General features: G+C 44.5%; 1 protein-coding gene across 14 annotated transcripts in view; it reads right to left on the minus strand.

The window, feature by feature from the left end:
- PPFIBP2 (PPFIA binding protein 2) overlaps window positions 1-22,770 on the minus strand; it is a 151,405-nt gene that overhangs the window by 90,113 nt on the left and 38,522 nt on the right. For all 14 annotated transcript variants that reach the window (XR_009009224.1, XR_009009223.1, XR_009009225.1 and 11 more), the window contains exon 3: window positions 9,564-9,778. Coding sequence is in view for 10 of the 14 variants with exons in the window: in XM_057552646.1 (XP_057408629.1) it covers window positions 9,564-9,778 (215 nt within the window). In the remaining 4 variants the exon portion in view is untranslated. The remainder of the gene's footprint in view (window positions 1-9,563; window positions 9,779-22,770) is intronic.

Here is a 22,770-nt window from a genome sequence, read left to right on the forward strand (position 1 = left end):
CACCATGTCCCCTGGGCCTGAAGCAGGAAATTTAGTGGGGAAGGATTTATTTGCTCTTTCACCAGTGTTTGCACATTCTTGATCGTTTATAAACATTGGTTCTGAGGGACTGAAACAGTCTCAAGTCAAGTCTGAAAGAAGCCAGATCTCTGGAATTTAGTAAGGTACAATTTACTTGGACGGCGGGGAGAAACCCAAAATCCAGGAAAATTAAAACTGCTAAGTTTGCAGTGGCTGAAGTCCCCTAGTCTGGGGTGCTGTGACAGGAAAAAAACGTATTCAAAATCCCCCAAGGTACAAGCGACTTCTCTAGGGCAGGGCCTGACAGACGCATCAGGAACTGGAGAGGCCACCCTAATTAATAGCGCACCAGCAAAAGGCACTGGAATTAAAGGTGTTTGGAGAGATCTTCTCGCCTTTGACAATGGAAGGTCAAGTCTACGCTCCCAGGACCAGCCCTCATCCCTCTGGTCTCCTTCCCCCGCCACAAACAGTGGAGGCCTCCCAGGCCTACCCTTTGTCCACTGGGTTCCAAGGAAAATAATTCTTTTTGCCAGCTGACTCAGGTACACTGTCCAGCGGCTTCATTAATGAGAGGAACTTATGTCCTCTAAGCGTTGGGAGGGGGTGGGGGGAGGCAGCTATTTTCTCATATAAAGCCCCGATCTTCTTCCTTGGGCTTTTAGGCTTTCCAGCATTTGTCCCTGACTCCCACCTAGTGGCTTCTTCCAGTATTGCACAGGGACAAAAGCCTCCCCACAACCAGCATACCAGCCTAGCAGGAGTCCCTTGGGAGAGAAGCACAGGAAAGAAACGCTGACACCTACAACTCTCAAGTTCACACCTATAGTGGGGAGAGCAAGAAACACGCACTGGAAATTGGCTCACATAGGCTTCACTTATTTTTTTTTTGGAAAAACAATCATCAAATTTCCCCTTTTCTAACTTCCAGAAAGCCAAGATTTTCCTATAAAACTCCCGTCTGTAACTTTTCAAAATGAACATGTTTCCACACAAATACCCCACCCACCTCTTGCTTCTGGCCCTGAGCGGAGAACAGAGATACAGACGAATCGCAGGGCACGAGAAACTCAAGCTCACGGTTTATAATTCGTAAAACAGCTTCTCCCCACCTTTTTTTTTTTTTTTTGTAACTCCTCTAGCTTTTCAATACGGTGAGCAGATTTGCTTCTCTGGCCTGAATGAAAGACTGCAGGCTGAATCTGGCGGGAACGTCGGGGCTTTGTTTGAGGGGCCGGGAGCTGAAGGAGCCGCCATCTGTGACACGGTGGCTGGGCTGACGATGGGGGTGGCCGTGCACCCTCCTGGGCTGGTCTTTTTGTTTCTGGAGAGACTGGTTAAGAAGGTAGCTGAGGGCACGCGAACATCTGATGGACAGACTGACAGAGGTCGTCAGCACACACCGCAGAGGGGCCTTACTTCCCCAGACCAGCCAGGCCCAGAGGAAGCTGCCGATTCAGGGCCTCCCATTTCACGGCTCCAGGGATGACCAGAGATGACGGCCTCGGCCGAGCCCCGACATGGGGCAGCTGTGCCTAGAGGGGCTCCCTAACCTGTCTCCACTTTGCAAACCTAAACGTCTAGACTGAGGAAGGCAGGGGCTGGTGGCTACCAGGGGGCCGCTCTGTAGCCTTTAAACCGCAGGACTGGAATGCGTGTCCGGATCCTGCAGACGGGCTGTCAGACCAGCTCTCATTTCCAGCAGGGAAACTGAGTCCCAGAGGAGGGAAAAGAGGTCCACCCGTGGCCACATGCGAGTGGCAGAGAGCTGGCCTTTTGCCTCATCCCACACCGCCTCACCCTGGTTTGCTCCCCTCCACCTGCCCAAGCATGCTGACCAGGACACCTGCACCCTGGCTGAGGAGAGCATGGGCCCTCTGGCAGGCCACAGCGACTCCACGAATGCTGCTTCCAGAGGGCGGCACAGAGAACAGCCCCTCTGGGGGGTCTCTGCCAAGCCCCCCGCCCTGGAGCCCAGGCTCTGCCCTGACTCGCCCGCACTCCGCTGCTGCTGGGCTTACCTGCCTTTCTTCAGACTTCACCTTCAGCCCCCGAGGCCTCAGGTCTTCACCAAAAATCTCCCTGACCCACATCCGAAGTAATGAAACAGTGGAACAGACTGATACCTTGCAGATGACGAATGCGTGTGCCCGACTATTAGAGAAGGCCCCAGAGCTGCTCCATCTGGAGACCCTGCCGGCTCTGGTATCACTCGGGCATCTCCCAGGAACCTGGGTCACCCGCCCGCTCCGCCCCCCCCCCCCCACTAGCTGGCTGTTTCCCCAGCCCTGAAGGGCCCACTGGACGCTGGCTGACCAGCCCTTTACGGGTGCCACTCTCCCTGAGGGCTTCATCCCCCAGGTCACCACAGGCCTAGGAGGCAGCTGCAGGGAGAGGAACGAGGTGGCCCCTTTCTGGAATTCAGCTCCATTCCCATCACAGCAGAGATGCTGCAGCCTTCCAGCCTGGGCCTCAGCTTCATCCTCTACGAGTCCTGACCCTGAGCTCGGCCTCATCTGCCAACCATGAAAGAGGCTCACACTCTTCTGCTATCACAGGACAGCCTCACTGATGTGTCTCTGCAGGCCAGGCTCCGTGATCCCTGCTCGCCTTGGTCTCCAGGAACCTTTCCTATGCAAGAGCCCCATCCGAAGCGCCTTGGCACTCCACCAACTTTCTGAGGCTAAGCCCAGAGTTCGGATACTGAAACTGTGCCCCATAGAGTTAACAGAAGCTGATAATAGAAATTACTGAACTTGTCTTATAGAACAACAGATAATGGAACAGCTTGCTAAAACCCCTTTGCTTGTAAATTGCCTTCATTAAGTTCACTTGTTCTTTTCTTTCCTTCTGTTTTCCTCCCTTTAATTGCATACCGTCCCAGCTCCACGCAGCCCAGCTGTTTTACAGGAACTTGGAGTCAGCTCCTGCCCAGTGTGAGCCGGCCAGGGACCGGTTGGCACCACCCTAAAACTGGGCCTGCGCAGATGTCTAATGAATGGCCTTCTGACATCAAAGGACTGGAAAACTCCACCCTCAGATGACGCTAAGGGCCTCCCTCTGGAATACGCAGAAGCATTAACCCAGATGCACCTGCGCAGAACACCGATTTCCTCACTTTTTCCCTACTTCCAATCACCTCTGCCCTAAGACCACCTTCTTATCCCATAAACACTCCAACCCCCTCGCCTTCAGCGAGGCGGATCTGAGACATATTCTCCTGTCTTCTCACTTGGCTGCCTTGTGAATAAACTCTTGGCTGTAAACCACAGCATCTCAGCATTTGGCCTGCTGTGCATCAGGCAAACAGACCTGGATGGGTAACAGTTCTGCTCCTAGAACAGGGGGATCCAGGCCCTTTGTTCCTTTCTTCATTGAAGTCCCAGAGGGACCCCAGCTTAGAGAGCCCCGCACATACCCTTCCAGGCCTGAAGCCCACCTTTCCTCATTCTGTTAGGGGCCAAGGAAGGGAGGGCCCTGTTTTAGGCCCCAAAGCTCTGGGAACTTGCCCACCACCGAGCACCACTGAATCCTGGGCAGTTCTGTCCCATTGACACTTGTGTCTTTAGGATGAGCCTGGCTTGTTTATAACTATTCCCAGGCCGAGAATCCCTGCTGCTCCCAGCCAGTCTGTGTCCAGCCCTGCCAGCACCCAGCAAGGAGGAACCAGCCCCACTGTAAAGAAACAGCTGCCCACACACGGGCTTTCTGACCACGATGCACTAGGGACCACAGCTCCCTCACCGTTTAAGACATAAGGGCGGGGGCCCAGGACTAGTCCGCTATGTGTTCGAACCGCCAACCGCTTCCCCACATCCACTGCGGCCTCTTCAGCAGCCCCTATTTCTGTGTGCTACAGCTGCCAGTATCTGTGACTGAAGATCCCAGGTATAGTTACTGTTGAACGGTAACAGGAGACCACGATTCCTACCCTCTCACCCCAGCTAATAATTGGCCCTTGGGTGGAGACCTGACCCAAGGGCAGCTAATCCAATGCAACAACTTCTAAAAAATCTCTCCAAGGCAAGCATTCCCCCAACCATTGTAAACAGACCCCAAAACAAATCTGTAAATCTGAATGCAAGCTGTTTTCTGCAATGCATCTTGCAAAACCAACCACAGCTGAGCATAAACGACAATCTTTAATTTCTGTTTCTTTTGCAATTAACATTTCTTCATAGACCTGGAGCGCTTGGCTCAAAAATTATGAGTTAAGCCAATGAGATTCTTTCCTTCAGGGGTTAACACACACACACACAGAAAATATGAAAAGAACTTGTCAGTCAACAAGAATAAAAGGCCATTTATTTCCCCCCCTCCATCATGGTTCCTTCCCAACAGACGCCCCCCTCCCACTATGATCAGTAAAGGCACCAACACTGGTTCCCCAGCCTCCCTGGCAGCTAGGGTATGCACATGCAAACAAATCCTGACCATTGGGACCATATGAGACGCTGGGGGGTTTCAGAGAAATCTTCTTCCCCAGTTTTATAAGAGGACATATTCTACCTCTGGACACAGCTGTGTGTGTGTGAGGACAGGCTGACCAGAGCTGCAGTAGCCTTCTTGCAACTGTTAGGGGACACACCTGAGGAAGAACCAACACCCTGAGGATGGTGGGAGAAAGATAAGAAAAGCTGCAGTCCTTGAGGTCATCCCAGAGCCACTGATTTAACCCTGGGACTGCCCATCCTCTGGACATCTTGTTGGTGACATTTAAAACTCCTTACTGTTTACGCCACTTTCTGAGAAAGAATCCCAACTGACAGGTGTCATAAGGCAGGGTTGGATCACGCCAGGCCAGCATACGACAAAGCAGTAACTGAGGTTTACGACGAAGGAGAACAGCACAAACACCCAAGGGACGTACAGATACCATGAATGAGAAACAAGAAAGCACAAGGACTGCCTGCCTGAGCCCTCGAGCTACCTTGTTAGCTCCAATTAAGTCACCTGGGATTTTTTTTTTTTTTTTTTTTGGTAATAATTCAAGCGAGTCTCTGGTTTAAAGCAGTGCTTCAAACTTTAATGTGAATACGAATCACCTGGAAATGGTTCAGTGGATGGGGCAAATTCTAACTTTTTTTTCTTGAAGACAAGCTATCAAGTGATGCCAAAACTGCTGGTCCGTAGACCACAATTTGTACAGTAATATCTTCTAACTAAAGTACCAACCTAAGGCAATCTAAAACCAATCTAAAGAGGAGCAGTGGGTTTCTTCACGGCCTTGGATTCTATCTCCATACAGATAAGACCTGCTATGGAATGTGTGTGCCTTGTAAAATGACTTTAGGTCTGTGAGACCTAAAATACACACAGGTGGTCTCTGTCTGGAATCAAAACCTTAAACATCCAGCCCTGGTATCTTGGAATGTTTATATGAACTTTTGACCTCCCTAAAAGTACAGCATTCATAGGTTGCTGATGGCCATAACTACTCCAAAAGTTTTATGAATGCAACAACTTTTAGAAAAATCTCTCCAAGGCAAGCATTCCCCCAACCATTGTAAATAGCCCCCAAAACAGATCTGCAAATCTGAATGCAAGCTGTTTTCTGCAATGCATCTTGCAAAAACCAACCACCACATCGACTACTTTGGGATCAAAAATATTTTTTAAGAATCTCTTTTGGTAAATTATAGAAGTTAGAGCCATACTTCATGCCACACACTAAAAAGACTGAAGATGAATTTGAGTAAACCATGAGATACAAATCAAACTATAAACCTACTGGAGAGAGAATACAGGTGAATATTATTTGATCTGAGGTCAGGCAGGGCCTTTCTAGAAAGAAAAGAAATTCAAACAGGAAAGACTGATAAAATTAGTTACAATCCTTTTAAAGTCTTTGCCTCAAAAAACCACCATAAATAAACATTTTAAAACAAAGTGAGGAAAAGAAATGCCACAAAGCAAAGGGCTAGTAAAAAGTCATTTAAATATAAGAAACACACTAAAATCCTAATAGGGGTGGGGGTGAGACAACACAAAATATTAACAGGCCAGACTAGGGCAGGCACACCCAAGGGACTCAAGGTGATCGCTGGGGGGGTTGTGTGTGAAGAAAATATTAGAGCTATTTTCTTTTTTAAAGATTTTTTTTTTAACTGTATTTATTTATTTATGGCTGTGTTGGGTCTTCGTTTCTGTGCGAGGGCTTTCTCTAGTTGTGGCAAGCGGGGGCCACTCTTCATCGCGGTGCACGGGCCTCTCACTATCGCGGCCTCTCTGGTTGTGGAGCACAGGCTCCAGACGCGCAGGCTCAGTAATTGTGGCTCACGGGCCCAGCTGCTCCACGGCACGTGGGATCTTCCCAGACCAGGGCTCGAACCCGTGTCCCCTGCATTGGCAGGCAGACTCTCAACCACTGCGCCACCAGGGAAGCCCAAGATTTTTTTTTTTGATGTGGACCATTTTTAAAGTCTTCATTGAATTCGTTACAATATTGCTTCTGTTTTTATGTTTTGTTTTTTTGGCTGCCAGGCACGTGGGATCTTAGCTTCCGGACCAGGGATTGAACCTGCACCCCCTGCACTGGAAGGTGAAGTCTTAACCACCGGACCACCAGGGAAGTCTCTAGAGCTATTTCCTTAACCCATCCTTTAAAAAGGATTTTCTATCTGGGACTATGTTTTGTAAGTTACATATGTTAGGACAATTCTCCATATACAAATATGTATATTTGGAGAATGAATTTTTTTCATATTGGGGTAAGAGATCAAAAGTTTGGAGACCATACAGAATATTAATAAGCTAATAAAAAAAAATTTAGCCTTCCTACTAAACAAAGAAATGCAAAGATAAAATGAAGCCATTTTTCCTATGAAATTAGTAAAGCTATTCTTTCAATCTTAGTGCTTGTTGTTGATCAGGCTATATCTCAAACCCTGCCAATGAAAATATAAACGAGTAAAATCTTTCTGAAAAGTGGTTTGGAAGAATGTGTCACAAGGCTTAAAGATATTAATACCTTTGATCAGAGTTGCCAGACTTAGCAAACTGTATGAAACATACTTACTAAAAATTCATTGTTTATCTAAAATTCCAACTTAACTGAGCATTCTGTATTTTGTCTGCTTTAACTCTTATTCTTTCACGATTCTATCTGAAAATATTTTGATATAACGACAAATATTTCTAGACAAAGTCTGTGCAATGCCATATCATTAGTGAAAGATTAAAAAGAATTTCAATTCAATATTAGAGAAATGGTTTCATAAATTCAGGCACATCTATACAAGGTAAAAATAGTGACTGTAAATTATGTATTTGTAGTCTTTCTTTACCCCACTTCATGCAGATATTCACGAGTTTTGCTGAAGAAATGTTTCCTGCCCTGTATCTGCTAGAGATGGTACATACTGTACAGTCCACATGCACTGTCTCACCTTTCTAAAGTTTAATAAGCTCTGAGTTCTAAAATGCATGTGGACCCAAGGGTTTCAAACTGAGGAATTAAGGACCTATCATTTTCTTGAAGCGTCATAAAATTTTCTGTAAACACTACAGCCTGAGTCAGTAGTACTTAGCAAGACTGGAGGGAGGGATCGGCGCCCATGCCAGGTGTAAAGTGAGCCGGAAAGCCACAGCTGCAAAGAGCGGTGGGCAGAAGATGGTGAGACATGACAGGGGAGAAGCCAGGATCAACATCATAAAGCTGCAAGTACGGTAACAGCCAGAGAGTTCCTCTCTAGCGAAGCAAAGGGCGGATCCTTCTGCTTCGGGAAAGAGAACTAGACTACCGAAGCCATCCCCCAGCAACTCCCAAGCTGGTTAAAAGAGTGAGCGGAGAAGCAGGTGGGGACTTCTGTCCGTTATCAGCACAAGTCTGAGAGGACCACCAAGAACTGCCTTCATGTGGGGGAAGGACGAGGAGGCAGCTCGCAAACCTGACCTGTAACAGGCCTACCCGAGACCCATCCAGCAACCTTCACCTTCCTCTCTGGGCATTATCGGTTGCTACTGTAACGAACTACCGCAAACTTAGTGACTTGCAAAAACACAAATTCATTACCTTATAGTTCTGGAGGTCAGAAGTCTGAAATGAATCTCACTGAGCTAAAATCAAGCTGTTGGCAGGGCTGCTTTCCCTTCTGGAGGCTCCAGGGGAGAGTCCAGTTTTCCAGCTCCTGGCAGCTGCCTGCATTCTTCAGTTCTTGGCCCTTCCACCTTCAAAGCCAGCAGCAGTAACGGGCGACTCCTTCTCCCACCACATCCATCAGACACTGACTCATCTGCTGCCCCCTTCCACTTATAAGGACGCCAGTGATTACACTAGGCTCACCTGGATAATCCGGGCTGCTCTCCCTATTTTAAACTCAACTGATTAGCAACCTTAATTCCACCTGCTTCCTTCCCCTTTGCCACATACATTAACTTATTCACAGGTTCTGGCCATTAGGATGTAGACATCTGTGGAAGGCCGTTATTCTCCCTACCTGTGGGTATGCTACAGAACTCCAGGCAGACAACCTATGTAATGAAAATGTTGAACAACACATATAATGAATATAATAAAGAATTCTTCGGTGTTCAGAGGAAGGCATGGGGATAAGACTGTATTGACAGACTCCTGAACAGGAGCAGCTAGGACATCTGGGATATAACCTGTCTAATCACAAATGACTTGGCCTCCAGAAAAGAGGATCTCAACCTCCTTCCTCTGTGGTTTTCAACATCAGCCTGCCCCTCCCAATTTAGTGGTCCTGTTCCTGTCATCCTATCTCTGTGCATACTTTCCAATTTTGAATCAGATCCACACGACTCTAGCTTTAGGAGACTGCATCCCAGCTTTCATCCTCAGACTCAGCTTAGGTAATAATCACATGCTCCCTCTGGCTTCCCAGCCCCGGACTGGGTGCAATCCAGACCATTTCCAGAATGGACTAGTTCCTTGCTTTACCCATTCCCAGATATTACTAGTCTTTTAAAGCTGACTGGCTGGTCTCCACAGGGAAGGAGATGGATAACAAAAGCCATAAATTTACAGCGTTGGTTACTCATCTGCTTCCCTTAAAGGCTAGCAGGTGTGCAGGATTGATCTAGAGAGGGCAGAAGGAGAGTCAGGAAACCTGCATTCCACTCTAGGGGCAGGAAGGACTTCTAGGGCAAGGTGGTCTGAAGAGTAGCGGCGGCAATAAAGGGATGGATGAGGCAACAAGGTTCTAGTTTGTTGTAAGAAACGAGGGGCATGGTGGGTTCAGCTGAAAATAGAGACCCCAGCTAGGGATTATAACACAGCAAATTGTGCCTGTACTATCTGGGGGGAAACACCTTCCACGTTCGCTCTTCTCTGGCCCTGGATTTCCCCTTCTCAGGAGAACAACGGGAGGGCACAGGCAGGCTGACTGTGGAGCTTAAGCTGCTTGACCAGGCCCTCCCCTTCTGCTGGGAAGGACCACCGCCCACTGGGGGTTGGCCAAATCTGAACAGGAAGCAAGAAAAGACTAGACAGTGCACAGATGAAGTGACAGCCCCAGGTGGTGGTGGCACGCCAGGGGCTCCCTGACTGTGTTCCCCACCCAGGCCATGGGCCTACTCACCACGCTCTCCTCGAACCACTCCTTCATGTAGGCAGCTGTGGGGCCTGGGATCTGGCTCAGCAGGGCTGCTCTCTCCTGAGAATGCTCCAGCATCTCCAGGGCCAGCCTCAAGTCCTCGACGAGACGCAGCACCGGGAAGGGGTTCATGTAGGAAGCCGCGGAGGCCAGTCCAGGCTCACAGGTATCATCGCTAATATCTACCCCTGTGTTAGTGCCTGGAACAAGAGAGAGGCGGGAACCTTGGTAAGAAGGGTGGACGCCACGGGCAAGGAACTGATAAACAGCAAAGTTAGTGAAAGGGATGGATAAGAAGCCTAGAAGAACCACTTCTGCCTCAGCAGAATCACTCACAAAGTGAACTTTGCAGAAATCACCTTTCATCCTGGGTTGGGCATGAGGGAGGCAGATGACTGCGCCCATTGGGACAGGCCTAGGGAAGCTCACACTTTCGGACAACTGGGAGAGCACAGCTAGACCTCACCCACGACCAAGGACATGTGCGCTAAAATGGTGAGATGCCAGTCTTCGGCTCTGAGATTAATAAATTTGTCCTCTTTTAAGTTAATGTGGTAGACTGCACAGATGGCCACCAAAAATCCGTCCCATCCTTGTGTGGGCATTCCACTCCCCTCATTCTGAGGCGGATGCTGACTCTGAGCTGGTCTAGTGACTTGCTCTGACCAACAGGATGCAGAGGAAGGGATGCTGTGTGGGGTCTGGTGAGGTGGAGTGAATCGAAATCTTTCTAGATCTTCCCAGCTGGGAGATTCTATACCCTCTGACACACTCACACTTTTGACTTGTATTTATTGCTGTGTGTATCCATATCTCATCTCCCTTTACGGGCTGTGAAGTCTCTGAGGGCAGAGCCCCTGTCATAGTTAGCTAACATAGTTATCATGCCCCCTGACCAGCAGATGGTGAGGGGGAATTGGACTGAATGTGTCTGTACATATGCTTGGATGAATAGCTAAGAGGAAGAGTACCTGGATTTCTCCAGAGATCTGAGATACTGGGTCATCTTTTTCTAAATTGGTATGTCCCCAATAGAACTGTTTTTGCCTTTCTAAACCCCACCATTAAAAAAAAAAAAAGTCTTCTTTGCATAATATGTACAGTGATATATTTTTCAAACCAAAACTGGGGCAACAGAGTCTAACAAAGGATTCCTGTGCTTCTTTCATCAGTAAGAAACACTTTAGAAAATATGGTTCATAATGGAATTTCTAGGGCATTTGGATTGTTTATAAAACCAACAGAATAAAATATTTGAAATCAGGACTCTTGCTGGAAAATGTGGGCTGTAGGGCTACCACATTCACGGTTACACTGCAGGCCTGACGTCTAATTCCAGGTTCCTCTACTCTTTTAAAAGCCAGCTTCCTACTTGCCATGACAGTCTTTGGAATGAGAAATGCACACAGAAGGAAACAATTACTATTTGATTGCCGGTTTGCTTTCTGAAAGGGCAGGATAGAGGGAATCGTGGATCACAATCCACAAACAAGTCCATGGCTCTGGGGAGCTAGGAAACGACCCTGTTACCCACACTCTGACGTCTGCTCAGCACTTTCTGGCTCCTGCAAATACAATTTAGAGTTGACTAGGAGAGGCCACAGCCAACAACTTCAGGAAAGAAAATGAACAGAAGCAGGGCAAGACCTCCCAATCTCCAAACAAATGCTAAGTAATCCCTCTCCATCCCGGACACACTTCAACACACACACACACACACACACACATTTATAAATGTAGGATAAGTCAGGCCAGGAGTAGGTGGGAAGACTGAGATTTTCATTCACTTTATATCACTCTGTGGCCTTGGACAAGTTCCTTCCATTCTCTGGGCCCCTCCCTGCCCTAAAACCTTGGGATTCTTCCTTACTATTCAAACATTGCGTATGTGTGTAAATGTGTATGAGTACATGTGTATCTGTGTCTATTTTTCCATATGTATACACACGTAAAAGACTTTAATTTCTATTTCTTTGCAATTTCATCAACACACACGCTCAGAAAAAGGTCCAGAATGGTGAAACTCCTATGGCCCAGCATTAGCAAAGGCAACAATCACCCAGGGAATTCCCTGGCGGTCCAGTGGTTAGGACTCAGAGCTTTCACTGCTGTGACCTGGGTTCGATGCCAGGTCGGGGAACTAAGATCCCACAAGCCTCATGGCGCGACCGAAATAACAACAAAAAAACAATCACCCAGAAGACTCAGTTCCATACTCCACACACATTCCCTACAGATGATCAGTTCCTATGGAAAAACTACAATCACAGAGGAAAATGCATCAAAATAGGACTATCAGGTGCAACAAATAAGAAAATGCATGCCTTGATACCTGGGTTTAACAAAACAATACAAAAGAGACAATAACATAAGGCAAGGTGTTGACCCTTAAATTACGTCTCAGAAAATAGCAGCTCACCTCATGTTCAAAGCCCGAATAAAGTTTCTCTTTGGGGGCAATCTCTCAATTACTTTATCTTGAACAACAAAGCACTCTTTAGGAAAGATAGATTAGCACAAGGGACTTCAATGTTACATACAGACTGAAATCACTTTGGGAGTTTTACAAACTACAGATGCCAGGATCCCAACCTCCAGAGGTTCTAATTTGATTGGCCTGAGGCTGACCTGGGATAACAAAAAGCTCCCCAGGTGATTCCAATGTGCAGCCTAAGTGGAAATCATTGGCTAGCAAATCAACGTTGATCAATGTCAAATTTTGATGTTCAGAGAGGACAACCTGAGAATTTTTATTTTAAGCACCCCAAACCAAAATTTAATACAGATTCAGTCATTGTTAGGGGAAGGTAAGACAACATAAAATGCAAATATAGGATTTCACTGAAAGCCTTTTCATGATCGCTTTCAAAAGCAACTAAGTATGTGTGTAGTAGTAATTAGGGTTATTCAGAAACGTTTTGGTTCTACTCTACTTAAGCTCATAGTAGGATAACACTTCTGCCCCTTGAAGTTACTCACAGCCACATGACTTCCTCTGGGCAATAAACATGAAAAGTGATATGTGTCATTTCTGCGAGAAAGTCTTTAGGAACCAGAGCACAATTCCTCATATCTCTTTCACTTGCTCTGGTTTCTGGCAACGGTGGGGACTGAATCAGCCCGTGTCCCAAAGGGACGATGACGTGGACCAGAGCCCTAAGCAGACCCAGGGGGAACCTGTATGAGCTGCTTCAAGCTGCTGACATTTTGGGACTGTTTGTTACTGCAGCATAACTTAGCCTGTCTTCACTTACACAAAGTATATATGTTGAACAATTCAGAAATATATACATGTAAGATAAACTTCTAAAAAATGATCTTTCACTGCATGGACCACTCCACCTGCCCCAAGCCAGAGCAAGGGTAACAGGGAACCAGCATCCTCAGTGCTCTGAGCCCAATGTGCAGTCTGGTCCCACGAGGGGGTCTGAGCCGGAGAAGGGATCCCCCCCACCTCTCAGCCACACTCACTCAGGGTTTAGCCCCAAACACAGATCTCTGGGGGGCAGGATGAGAAACGCTGACATGCTGCCCTCCCGGGAAGGCAGCCGAGCAGCTGGATGCCAGGAGCGGGGGTCCCTGTGTGCGTGGCTCCCCCAGCCTGGGGTGGGCTTCTGCCCTGCTGAGCCGGAGCGGGGAGGGAGGGCACACACCTTGGTTCAAAGACCACAGACGCCCATAGTTCTTACCAAGTTCTGGTAGATTCTATGGAATAAATGTTTCTTCAGTGAAATGGCTCAGGATCATTTCCAGAGAATGGCTATTTGTATTTTTTAAAAACTCATTTTCTCCAGCTTCACAGTTGAGTGGATCTGCAGAGCTCCCTTGGCTGTCATGCTGAGAGCAGGATGTCCCTGTCGCTTTATTATGCAATGAAATTTGAATTAATATTATCATGAGCCCCCCAAAGGCTAATAAACACTTGATGAAAAATGGCACAAGAAAAAAAAAAAGTCCCTTCCAAAGGGACCCTCCACTTGCTTCTCCTCCACCGACCACTACCCACTGTGAAGCTTTCCCTTCTTCCTTGGCAAGCACAACAGGATTTTATTACCTTACCCTGCACATCCAAACTGTAATAAATTCGTTATTGTTTACCTCTAATATACACTTGTTTGTATTAATCAAGGTCACAGAGACTTTCTCCTATGCTTTAGTCTAAATGTTTTGTAGCTTCATATTTTGCATTTTGATTTATGATTGATCCAGAGTTAATTTTGTACAAAGTATGAGGATTAGGTCAAGGTTCTTTTTTCTTTTTTTTTTTAACTATGGCTATTCAATTGTTCCAACACCATTTGTTGAAAAATAAATAAAATATTTTATTTGTGGGTGTTTAAAAAAAAAAGATCCTTTATCATGCAGATGGGGGTTCTCTGGCATAAGATGAAATATCTATTGAGAGCATCATATGTGAATTTTTAAAGTGCCGTATTTACAACAACTGAAAAGTGAAGATGATGGGCCCGAAAATGGGGGTCCCGAACCCCCAGGCCTCAGACCAGTACCGGTCAGCGGCCTGTTGGGAACCGGCTGCACAGCAGGAGGTGAGCGGCGGGCGAGCGAGCGAAGCTTCTTCTGCCGCTCGCCATCGCTCCCCATCGTTCCCCATCGCTCCCCATCACTCGCGTTACCGCCTGAACCAGCCCACCCCCACCCCCACGCCCCGGGTCTGTGGAAAAACTGTCTTCCACGAAATCGGTCCCTGGTGCCAAAAAGGTTGGGGACCGCTGCTCTAGACCTCTGCACATCAAAAGTGCTGTGCATGTCAGCTGCACTAGCATTACCTGGGAGCTTGGTGGAAATGCAGACTCTCGGGCCCCACCTCTACATTTTATCAACATCCTCACATGCTCTTCAACTGTTCTGGGATGCTAAAATTATTCAACAAGCAGCTCTCATAATGATAAACACAGTATGTTGGAGATAAATCTAAAACACTTGAATAAAATTATTATTAAAAATGTGCCAGTGAGATAAGAAATCCATAATTATTTTACGTAATGCTTATAAATATACAAGTAACTTAATCAATAAATTAATATTATGAGTACTTGTCTATTTGGGAATCTATTTGGACATATATGATATGTTTTACATAATTGAAGGAAAAAAATGAGAGAAATAGAAACTTTAAAAGAATAAGAAGGAGCGAGAAAAAAACAGGACAATTTGAAAAAGAACCACGTGGAAACCAAAACGAAGAATGAAATTATTCAAGTGAGAAATTAAGTGCACAGGTTAAATAACAGATAAGAAAATTACTGGAATGGAAAGTGGAAGGAAGTATATAGAGTGAAGCAGAAGCAACAAAGAGAAAATGGCTATGGATTTGTCACAAATAAAATCTTGAGTCTTCTCAGTTTAAAAGACACACACTGAGTCCCCAAAACGATACATCAAAACAAACCCATCCTAGAAACAACGCAGTGAAACTGAAGAACACCAAGGATAGAGGAAATTTAAAAGCAACCAGAGATAAAAGACAGACTGTCAACAGACTTCTCATCAGCAGTAAGTCCCGATGACCACAAAATAATATCTACAGGTAGCCACCAACCTGTAACCTGTACAAGATAAACTAGCACTCAAGATTAAGACTAAAATAAGGACATTTTTCACGTAATGACTCGTGCAATTTATTACTGGCAGGTTATTCCTGAAGGGATTTTAAAGGATCTACTTCATGAAGCAGGAAAAACTGCACCAACCAAAAAGGAGTGGGATGAAAAACACATACGGGGGGGGGGGGCGGGGGGAGCGCCCAAGAGTGGCTGCAGCCAGGGTCTGTTTCCCCAGGGTCAGTTGCAGCCACCTCCTGCCTCTCTGCAAGACTCTTCCAAAACCAGCAGAAGAAAGGCCATGTGAGAACACAGTGAGAAGAAGATAGCCCACAAGCTGGGAAGAGAGGTCGCACCAGAAATCAACCCTGTTGGCACCGTGATCTTGGACTTTCTGGCCTCCAGGACTATTTTCTATTTCTTCTTGAAGCTCTTCAGGGGTACACAGTATGACAAAATGCATGAGACAAGAATATTTATAGCAAATTGTTACCCAGGCAGAGCCTCTGAATCCCAGAGGAGCTGCAGCTTCACCCTCAAGACACAGGTCTGCAGCCTCCTGGGCACCATCAGACACCTCCACTGAAGACCCAGGCAGAGCCTCTGAATCCCAGAGGAGCTGCAGCTTCACCCTCAAGACACAGATCTGCAGCCTCCTGGGCACCATCAGACACCTCCACTGAAGACCCAGAATGGAGACCATTGGACCATATGTCCTGTACATTCTCTAACAACTACTTAGACCTAAGGTCTTTGTTTCAACACCTTCCTTTGAGAGCTAAGACTAGTTTATGTAATATCAGATGATGAAAGAACTTAGATTTTGAGATCTGATGGATCTTGTATTTTTCCCTAATTATGCTTTCTAGTTAAGCTCTCTATGCCTCAATTTCCTGTCTGTAAAAAGGGGGTGGTGGGGCTTCCCTGGTGGCGCAGTGGTTAAGAATCCGCCTGCCAGGGCTTCCCTGGTGGCGCAGTGGTTGAGAATCTGCCTGCTAATGCAGGGGACACGGGTTCAAGCCCTGGTCTGGGAAGATCCCACATGCCACGGAGCAGCTGGGCCCGTGAGCCACAACTACTGAGCCTGCGCGTCTGGAGCCTGTGCCCCGCAACGGGAGGGGCCGCGACAGTGAAAGGCCCGCGCATCGCGATGAAGAGCGGTCCCCGCACCGCGATGAAGAGTGGCCCCCACTTGCCGTAACCAGAGAAAGCCCTCGCACGAACCGAAGACCCAACACAGCCAAAAATAAATAAATAAATAAATAAAGTAGCTATAAAATTAAAAAAAAAAAAAAAAAAAAAAAAAAGAATCCGCCTGCCAGTGCAGGGGACACTGGTTCAATCCCTGGTCCGGGAAGATCCCACATGCCGCAGAGCAGCTAAGCCTGCGCACCACAACTACTGAGCCTGTGCTCTACAGCCCGCGAGCCACAACTACTGAAGCCCGCACGCCTAAAGCCTGTGCTCCGCAACAAGAGAAGCCACTGCAATGAGAAGCCCGAAGCCCGTGCACCACAATGAAGGGTAGCCCCTGCTGGCCACAACTAGAGAAAGCTGGCACGCAGCAACAAAGACCCAATGCAGGCAAAAATAAACAAACAAATAGATAAATAAATAAATTTATTAAAAAAAAGGGGGGGTGGCAATACTGTTCATCTTTCACATGTTTCACAAGGATTAGGTAAAATAATGCATTATGATATCTGATAAAAATAAATGTTCAATGAATAATAAATAAATGAATAAATAAATAAATAGCACAATATTTTGGGGTCTATAAATCAAGATGACACCAGAACACAAAACTAAAATAATGTGGAAGATGGGGCAGTGATGGGAATTAAAGCATTCTAAGAGTCATGTATTACTGAAGAGGAAGACAGAATTATTATTCTATAAAGATACTTATCTTTAGCCTTTGTGTAAAGGATGAATGTTAAAAACGTGCATTTTTTTGAGCATTAAAAAAATGCAAGGATGAGCATTAAAAATGTAGAAATAGATGTTTAACTTCCTAAAGGAGATTTAAAAACAACTTGATCAATATAACAGAAGCCAGCAAGGCAAAACCAAAAACAAGTAAAAAAAAGTTAAAAAGAAACAACAGCATAAAACAGAGAAATAAGTACACGCATACCTATATACTAGTAACTATAATAATTATAAATGCACTAAACACCTATTTATTTACTTATTTATGTTTATTTTTATTTATTTTTCTTATTAGTCATCCATTTTGCACTAAACACCTATTTAAATGCAAAAATATGAATAATGGAAAAAAAGACATCCAGTTCTTTGATGTTATTACGAGAGGCATACAAAAAATTATGACACTGAATGAGTGAAATTTAATGTGTTCAAAAAATAAAACTCAGGACTTCAAGCATTGGAGTAGGTATTTTTGATCAAAATATTAAAACCAGTCACACACACACACACACACACACAGTCACCGGATAAAATGACAAAAATCAAATAAAAAATCATCTGAATAGACCTATAAATAATTGAGCCATAATTTAATATTTTTCCACAGAGAAAATACCAGGCCAAATGCTTTTACAAGTTAGCTCTAGCCAACGTTCAGGAAGTGAATAATTCTAATCTAACTGGTGTTCAGTAGAGAAAAGGAGGGACTGCTCCCAGCTGTCTCGATAAGGAGAGCCTGCCAGTACAAATTGTAGACCAGAGTGTGAAAGGTGCCCCTGGAACTGAACAATTTAGAAGTTCTGAGTTCTACAAAGGCAAATTACAAGTCTTCTCACTGATGAACTTGCATATCAAATCCTAAACACAAATTTACAAAACCAAATCCCACAGTGTGTAAAAAAGACCCTCTCCTTTGGGAAATGACAGGTCAAGCAGACCCAAAAAGAAAATTAAAAACTAAAGTGGTGATTATCAAAACAGCAAAAGGCACATAAAGAACTATACCCCAAACAACTAGAGATGGCGCATTGTATTCAAGCACATATAAAGCATTTTTTCAAAACTGACTATAGACTAGGCCATACACAAAGTCTCGACAAAAATCAAGAATCGCTATTATGGGTACTGTTCCAGTCTCCATATTTCTGTGGGAGGGGAGAGTGGTTTCTACCTGCCTCCCCTCACTCAATTTTTCCTCAATGGGGGAAGGCCTCTACTGATGACAGAACTAAAAGATGGAATTCTCCCTGGAGCTGCCCGTCCCCGTATGCAAGCATTAGCTTCTGAGGAAACTTTTTCTGAGACAAGCTCTGCCCCAGAAGGTGGAAGTCTGTAGCCTGGGATTGAGTTCAATTTGGGGTATGTGTGTAGGATGAGTGGATTCAAGGTCCTTCCTGACTGTGGCTTCAGGTCAAGCTAACTTTCCTAATCAGTAAAACTAATGATAAAACTGATATTTAATCTCTTTCTGTCTGACTCCTTTGTCTGTTCCTTGACTGGAACCAAACTAGGAGGGGAATAATGGGCTGTTATTCTTTTTAAATATTTTATTGAAGTATAGTTGATTTACAATGTTGTAAGGGATGTTATTTATTGATCTTTGAGGTAGACAGAATAATGACCCTCCCATAGATGTCCACATCCTAATCCCTGGAAACTATGAATGTGTTTGTTACCTAATATGGCAAAAGGGACTTTACAGATGTGATTAAGAATCATGAAATGGAGATATTATCTTGGAGTTTTAATCACATGAGCTCTTAAATCATAAAAGGGGGGCAGAAGAATGGGTCAGAGAGATATGACATGAGGACTTGCCCTGACATTGCTGGCTTTGAAGATGGAGGAAGGGTCCATGAGCCAAGGAAGGTAACTGCATTATAGCGGCAACAGGGCAGGTGGTAACAGACTAGTTATGCTCAGAAAAATCCCAAAGGACACCCAAAATTAAAAAACACACATACATACACTTTTTAAAGCAATTGAACTGAAAGAAATTTTCAGAGCTCAGTAGCTCAGGAGAAAGAGAGCATGTGAGCTGGTGTTTGCCCTGCAGGCCAATTCTCTGGTGGCTTAACACCTCAGCTTGAATGGGCCACTTGAGGACAGGAGACAAAGCTTAGGGCCTGAGCAAAGGGAGAGGTCAGATGGAAGACCTCTGCATAAAGCCAGGATGCAAAAGGGCAATATCCTCAGTCTACCAACTAGAAAAAAATCATCCCACAGAAGGAAACTTGGCCTTGATTCTGGAATAAGAACACACATAAACAATTTGATGTTTTCAAACATTAAAAAGGGGTAAGGGAGGTGCAGAAAGAGTGGGACAAGTAGAAATCAAAAAATAAAATAGTTGATAAACAAATGGGACCTAATCAAACTTATAAGCTTTTCACACAGCAAAGGAAACCATAAACAAAATGAAAAGACAACCTATGGAATGGGAGAAAATATTTGTAAATGATGCTATTGACAATGGATTAATTTCCAAAATATAGAAACAGCTCACACAACTCAATAACAAAAAAACAAACAACCCAATTAAAAAAAGCCAAAAGACCTAGACATTTCTCCAAGGAAGACATACAGATGGCAAACAGGCACATGAAAAGATGCTCAATATCACCACTAATTATTAGAGAAATGCAAATCAAAATTACATGAGATATCATCTCACAACAGTCAGAATGGCCATCACCAAAAAGCCAACAAACAATAAATGCTGGAGAGGGTATGGAGAAAAGAGAACCCTCCTACACTGTTGGTGGGAATGTAAATTGGTGCAGCCACTATGGAGAGCAGTATGGAGGTTCCCTAAGAAACTAAAAATAGAGTTACTGTATGATCGAGCAATCCCACAACTGGGTATATATCTGGAAAAGATGAAAACTGTAACTCAGAAAGATACAGGCATCCCAATATTCACAGCAGCACTGTTTACAATAACCAAGACATGGAAGCAACCTAAGTATCCATCAATAGATGAATGGATAAAGAAGATATGATATATATACACATACACAAACAATGGAATATTACTCAGCCATTAAAAAGAATGAAGTAGGGGACTTCCCTGGTGGCGCAGTGGTTGAGAATCTGCCTGCCAATGCAGGGGACACGGGTTCGAGCCCTGGTCTGGGAAGATCCCACATGCTGCGGAGAACTAGGCCCGTGAGCCACAACTACTGAGCCTGCGCGTCTGGAGCCTGTGCTCTGCAACAAGAGAGGCCGCGATAGTGAGAGGCCCGCGCACCGCGATGAAGAGTGGCCCCCACTTGCCACAACTAGAGAAAGCCCTCGCACAGAAACGAAGACCCAACACAGCCAAAAATAAATAAATAAATAAATAAATAAATAAATAAAATTAAAGAATGAAGTAATGCCATTTGCAGCAACATGGATGGACCTGGAAATTATCATACTAAGTGAAGCAAGTCGGAAAGAGAAAGACAAATACCATATGATATCACTTATATGTGGAATCTAAAATAATGATACAAATAAACTTATTTACAAAACAGAAACAGACTCACAGACATCGAAAACAAATTTATGGTTACCAAAGGGGAAAGCTGTGGGGAGGGATAAATTAGGAGTTTGGGATTAACAGATACACACCACTATATATAAAACAGATAAACAACAAGGACCTACTGTATAGCACAGGGAACTATATTCAATATCTTGTAATAACCTATAATGGAAAAGAATATATATATATATCTGAATCACTTTGCTGTACACCAGAAACTAACACATTGTAAATTGTAACACTGTAATGTTACAATTGTAAATCAATTTATAATTGTAAATTGTAACATTGTAAATCAACTATACTTCAATTTTTAAAAATAAATAAAAAAATTTAAAACACCTTCAAAATAGAAGGCAAAATATCCCCCCCCCCAAAAAAAAAAACCACAACAGTATTGGTAGAGAAGATTCAAATAAGTTGGCTGTAATGGACAATTATAGAACATGGCACGTAATAACTGGAAAATGCACACACCTTGCAAGCACACATAGAACATTAATGAAAACTGGCAATGTTCTTGTCAAGGCTACAAAGCAAGTATCAATAAATTCCAAAGAGTAAGTATCAGAAACCACTTTAACCACAACACAAGTTAGCAATCAATTTTAAATACATATTGTTATATATTTACATATTGTTATATACATTCAAGTAAGTAGAGCAGAAAATGATAAACGATAAAGAACAGATATTCAAAGAAGTTAAATATGTATATATATTAAGCATAGATACATAATGCCTATATATCTATATATACTGTGATGGTTAATTGTATGTGTCAACTTGGCTAGGCCGTGGTACTCAGATATTTAGTCAAACATTATTCTACATGTTTCTGTGAAGGTATTTTTTTGATGAGATTAACATTTAAATCAGTACAGTTTGACCAAAGCAGACTGCCCTCCATAGTGTGGGTGGGCCTCACCCAAACAGTGGAAGATCTTAATAGAAAAAGACTGACCTCCCTAGAACAGTGGTCCCCAACCTTTGTGGCATCAGGGGTCGATTTTGTGGAAGACAATTTTTCTACAGACCAGTGGTGGCAGGAGTGGGGCGGGTGTTCAGGCGGTAATGCAAGCCCTGGGGAGCGGCAGATGGAGCTTTGCTCGCTCGCTGCTTACCTCCTGCTTTGAGGCCTGGTTCCTAACAGGGGTTTCCGGGGGTTGGGGATCCCTGCTCTAGAAGAAGTGGGGATCTTCCAGCAGATGGCTTTCGGATTTGAACTGCAACACTGGCTCTTTGCTGGGACTCCAGGCTGCTGGCTTATCCTGCAGATTTTCGTACTTGCCAGCTCCCACATTCATGTGAGCCAATTCCTTAAAATAAATCTCTCTCTATCTATCTCTTGCTCTGTCTATGTGTCTCTCTCTATACACACACACACACACCCTATTGGTTCTGTTTCTCTGAAGAACCTGGGCTGATACATACACACATTTAACTATTTACAGAATAAATAATATACACACCTACTATGGTGACTGATCAGCAAAAACAAGTCAATTCTTCGAAAAAAGTAGTAAAAAAAAAAAGTCTCTGGCAAGATTGATGAAAAAATGAAGAGAAGGCACAAATAAGCAATACTAGGATTAAAAAACAGATATAACAAGCAGCAGATCTTAAAAAGATAAAATACAATAAGCAACCATATGCTAACAAAATGGAAAACATTGGTAAAATACACAAATATCTAGAAAAATATAATGTGCCAAAACTCAATAGAGAAAAAATTAAAACCTGGCTGTCCCTAACTATTACAAAAAGACAGTCTTCCAATGAGAAAACACAAGGTCCAGATGGTTTTGCAGGTCAGTTCCTATAAATTACAACCATAAGCAAGTATTTAAGGAACAAATGATAATTCCAACTTTACTCACACTCTTTCAGAGACTAGAAAATGAGGCTACAGAGCCATAAAGGAGTGAGAGGTGGGCTCTGCCAGCAAGGGAAGAAAACAGAATGATGGCTGTTGAATAGGGCTCGCAGCCCCACTGTGGGCCGTTTCGACCTCTTTACACAAAGGGCAGTCTTTGACATCTCAGCCCACTAGACACCTCTAAAATTCCACCCTGACTCTCCTCAGGTCAATTTCATAGCGGAGGACCCTCAACCTGAGTCTTGACTGGGAAGCAGGTGGCTTTGTTAGCGACGACCACTCTATGCTCAT

This window comes from Balaenoptera acutorostrata, chromosome 9, assembly GCF_949987535.1.
Source record: "Balaenoptera acutorostrata chromosome 9, mBalAcu1.1, whole genome shotgun sequence".
Lineage (NCBI taxonomy): Eukaryota > Metazoa > Chordata > Mammalia > Artiodactyla > Balaenopteridae > Balaenoptera > Balaenoptera acutorostrata.